This window comes from Phalaenopsis equestris, unplaced genomic scaffold (genome assembly GCF_001263595.1).
Source record: "Phalaenopsis equestris unplaced genomic scaffold, ASM126359v1 Scaffold000002, whole genome shotgun sequence".
Lineage (NCBI taxonomy): Eukaryota > Viridiplantae > Streptophyta > Magnoliopsida > Asparagales > Orchidaceae > Phalaenopsis > Phalaenopsis equestris.
This window is the reverse complement of record NW_018164444.1, coordinates 29,432,660-29,436,891: the sequence shown is the minus strand read 5'-3', so window position 1 is coordinate 29,436,891 and position 4,232 is coordinate 29,432,660. Positions and strand designations below refer to the sequence as shown.

At 36.2% G+C, this 4,232-nt stretch overlaps 1 protein-coding gene across 1 annotated transcript in view; it reads left to right on the top strand.

The window, feature by feature from the left end:
- The first annotated feature begins 1,128 nt into the window (after positions 1 to 1,128).
- The window catches only part of LOC110038697 (linoleate 9S-lipoxygenase 1-like), a 4,586-nt gene continuing 1,482 nt past the window's right edge, over positions 1,129 to 4,232 (top strand). Inside the window, exon 1 of the mRNA XM_020743626.1 lies at positions 1,129 to 1,311. Coding sequence (XP_020599285.1) covers positions 1,129 to 1,311 — 183 coding nt within the window. The remainder of the gene's footprint in view (positions 1,312 to 4,232) is intronic.

Below are 4,232 nucleotides of genomic sequence, written 5' to 3'. Positions count from 1 at the left end.
AAATTATAACCATCATAACTAATGCTACTAAATTGTTTATAGGAAAAATTTTAATGCAAATAAATTTGATAAATATGGATTTGTCACATCTAGGTGCTAAGTTGTTAAATTGGTGAGATATTTGATATTGTTTTATATTTAACATCAAATAATTTTCAAAGAAGTTAAAAAATAAAATAGCTCAAATTACAATAATTTTTTAAATATTAAAAATTAGATGTCTTGTACTCCATTTTTTCCCTCAAAATTTATCAAAGGGTTGAGCTGAAAAAAACACCTCCCATGGCCAAAGGAAAAAACATTGATTTTGCAGGGTATGTGTAGAAAAAGCGAAATGGTGTAAAGGATTATGCTAGATTCAGAAGGATCGGAATAATCCGTTTGACTTGACGCCGACTGCTAGTGAATGAGAAGATGATCAAAATTATTGGAAAAGAAACGAAATGGCAGATGACTTTGCCCATTTTATAGGTTTTATTTGTAATTTGTCGCCTTTTAATATTAACTTCTTAAAAGTTCTATTTTAAAAATTTTGCCGTAGGAAATAGAATAACTTATATATTAAAAAAACATGCTTAATGTAACATGCCATGAAACGGAAGATCTAGTTGGTTTACCGTCATTGATAAATTCTCTTGATGAGTTCTTTTGGTGAGTTCTTTGTGAGTTTTAGGGGATGAGTTCAATGGAATCTTTTATTTGATGGGTCGATTATTTTCCCTTGAGGAAGCCGAGCCAATTTTTGTAGCGGTTTCTACTACTAAGTTCTATTGGCGAGCTAAATGAGATAGAATTCATTAGAAAGTTTTAGGGGCATAAATATTTCAGCTATCTTTTTTTGGCTAGAGCTTCTAAGTAGCCTGGGAAGTACTCTAGGTAAGTTGTTTTGAGGCTCGTAAACGAGTTCAATAATAGTTGATTATGAATGGTTCTAGATTAGATTAACGTTGAAAACTTTGATTAAGTTGTATTAAATATTCATAGAATGACTTGATCAATTTGAATTTGATGAACATGGCTATACATCAGTTCCATGATTTGAGAGTTAAGATTTGTAAATTGCAGAGATATCCTTTAATTGTCGTTCACCTTTTGAATCATTACTACGTTTGAGAATCAGGTGGAGTAATGTACTTCACAGATTTAGCTTCTGGACCTCCTCCCAAATCGATCCCGTCAGGGTCATCACCTAGAATCCAATCTTCTGTTTCAAAAGTCAGACAGCTGGATTCACATTTAGCTGTTGGAACCGCAGAATCTCTGCTATCGACAAAGCGAAGATGTCTCGATGCTCCCAGAGGGTTCAGACTAGTGCGCCTTTCATCCTTGCATCAATTTTTTTTATTAAAAAAATTTGCCAATGTCACCACCGGCTACAATTACTTTTGAGGGTGGTCTCGCAGGTCTCAAGTCCACTTTTGCATTTGTTCTGAAGGTCGTGTGACGCTTGCTCCACACTCCCGACCGCTCTGAGGTAGCAACTCCTAGACCACTTGCTACAAATACTTTAAGGGCGGCCTCGCAAGTCTCAAGACCGCTTTTGCACTTATTCTAAAGATCGTGTGACGCTTGCTCATCACTCCCAACCGCCCTGAGGTAGCAAGTCTTGGATTGCTCCAAAATCCCTCAAACAGTAATGATCGCTCTGCCGTTAGGAAATTTCACAGCAACATGGTATGTAAAGATCATGACTTTGTAACCATTTAGCAAAGGGAGACTGAAGATCGCGTTGTAAGTTGGCAGGGAGTCGAAGAATTGCTTCTCTCCTTCTCGCCAAGTGACTTGCGATGCAATCACACCTAAGGCCTCTTTTCTCTCACTAAAGAAGCCATATAGTGGGTTGATTGGTGCCACCAACTAGTCGGCTGTTCATTTTATCAAACACTGACTTGAGCAAGATGTTCACAAAACTATCTGTGTCGACCAGGATGCTGCCTATCTGATAAATGCTAATTTTCACTGTCATGATGATGGCATTGTTGTATTGATTCCCCCTTACAGGCAAACCAACATCAATGAATGTTATTGGTGGATGAGAGTTGCGCTTCATAGCAAAGGTAGTTGCGTAAAGCTTTTCCGATTTGAGGGCACTATCCTAATGATATGAATGGTGTTTGCCTGCATTATTTCATTCGAGATTTCTTCTACTGGAGTCTTTCCGTGCCTCTAGGTCAGCACACCTAATACCACAAACTTTTTTAGCTTTCCAACTCTTATTAGCTCCTCGACCAGGCTCTAGAGGTACTTGTACTCTTATGTGTCATGGTCATGGTCTTTATGATATACGCAGTATTTCTTCGCATCTTAGAGAAAAGATCCGACTCTCATTAGGAGCGTCTTCTTCAAGTATTCCTTATTCTGGATGGTCTATACTAACTTTGTCTTCGAAACTCTCAATGTAGTGGCGCTTATTGCTTTGTGGTTGTTCAATGGTTGTAATCGATGGTCATTGTGCCTTGCCTGACCACCTAAATGATTGTTCCTATCAACCCCCTTGTTGTCCAGGGATGACCAACTGTCTTCATGTCAGGAACAGAGGTAGGTGTTGGTCGTCTTTTGGCCTCCACTCATTATTTTGTAGGTATCTCTTTTGTGGGAGAAACTCATATGACTCAGCTTTGTGATAGGTGGAGCTGTTGACATATTTCTATCAGATTACTCATAATTGGCCTTTTGCTTTTCTTGAAATATTACATTGCCCTTGGTTACCCTAGCGCTTCCCAATCACCCCTCCAAAGATGAGGTTGGTTCGGTTTACGTGGCTCTTGATATCCCTTGTTGGGTTATCCTTGACCACTCTTGATATCCGCCCCTACATGCATTTATTTAGAGAAGCCTATAGGCAATTTTATTGCTCAAATTTAAAATTGCAGGTTTTAGGTGCGATGGACCCACTAAAAAAGTCAAAAAATACATAAAAGACGCCCCTAGGGTCCCAACAACCTGGTATACAACTCACACAAAAATATTCTCCAAAAGGGTTATAAGGTATACCGAAAAAAAGAGAAAAATTCTCCAAATATTATACCATATACAGCTCAAGTTTATCCCTGCTATCTTCAACACTAGACCTAACATGAAGGTATAAGAATTACAAGAAGGAAATAACAAACTAACCAAGTAGAAATCATTATCATAGTCAGACATCACAACGGTAAGTGAAGCAAGATATAATTTCAGAACCAAGGAATAGCATTTGACATGAGAAGTAAATAAGATACCAATATAGTGATATCAATTCTAAAGCCAATTCATGTCGAAGATCAATATTCTACTCAAAGATAAGAAAGCTCCATAAGGGGGATAGGAATCAGTGACTATATTCCATCCCTTATAAACAAAGGAGCCAGTTATAAGTACAAAGCAGAAGAAACCAACACAAGACACCCCCTTTTTTCATATTTAGATTAATTTATATAGAAGGGCAATTTGTCTATTTGCCCCTCTTAAAATATTACTTTTTTTTTTATTGGAAAGCTTTCTCTAATGATATGTTTCTTTATCAAATTTTGTTTCAGAAATTAAATTAATTATATCTATACACACACATCAATATTATTACGTATTTGTACAGATATTTGTTTGAAAGTATGGACGTGGTACCGTAACAAGAAAAACTTATTTTCAATAATTAATGGAAATGTTCTGTCAAATTTTAGCTTCATCCCTTGGAATTTTTATTTCAGCCTTAACCTAAAATTATGCAGAAAATTTTCTTTTGATTGGGCTCAATTATATATATATATAATGTCAAAAAGAATTGCAAGGATCCTCTATCTGGTATATAATGCACACAAAAGCGTCAAAAAAAAAAGATATATGTATACCCAAAAAAATAAAAATAAAGTAAGAGATCCTATGAAAAAGAAAGTAGACACAACAGTCTTTTGTCTAGTAATATAGAGCTTCAATCTCAGCAAAGAATAGCATCACCACGCGGATACCAGCACCAGACAGTATGTAAGTAAATCCGTTAAAAACATCACCAAAATACAGGAAAAAATCGTGAATGTCACCACAAAAACACGGGATTCCACCGTGAATAACCCCACGAAAACACAAAAATAACACCACTAAATAGTACATAGAAAGGCCGGGAAATAAACCCACCAATAACACCACAAACATACAAGAGATAAACGTGAATAACACCATGAAAATGTGGGATACAGCCGTCAATAAGACCACCGGGCTTAAATATATATATATATATATATATATATATATATATA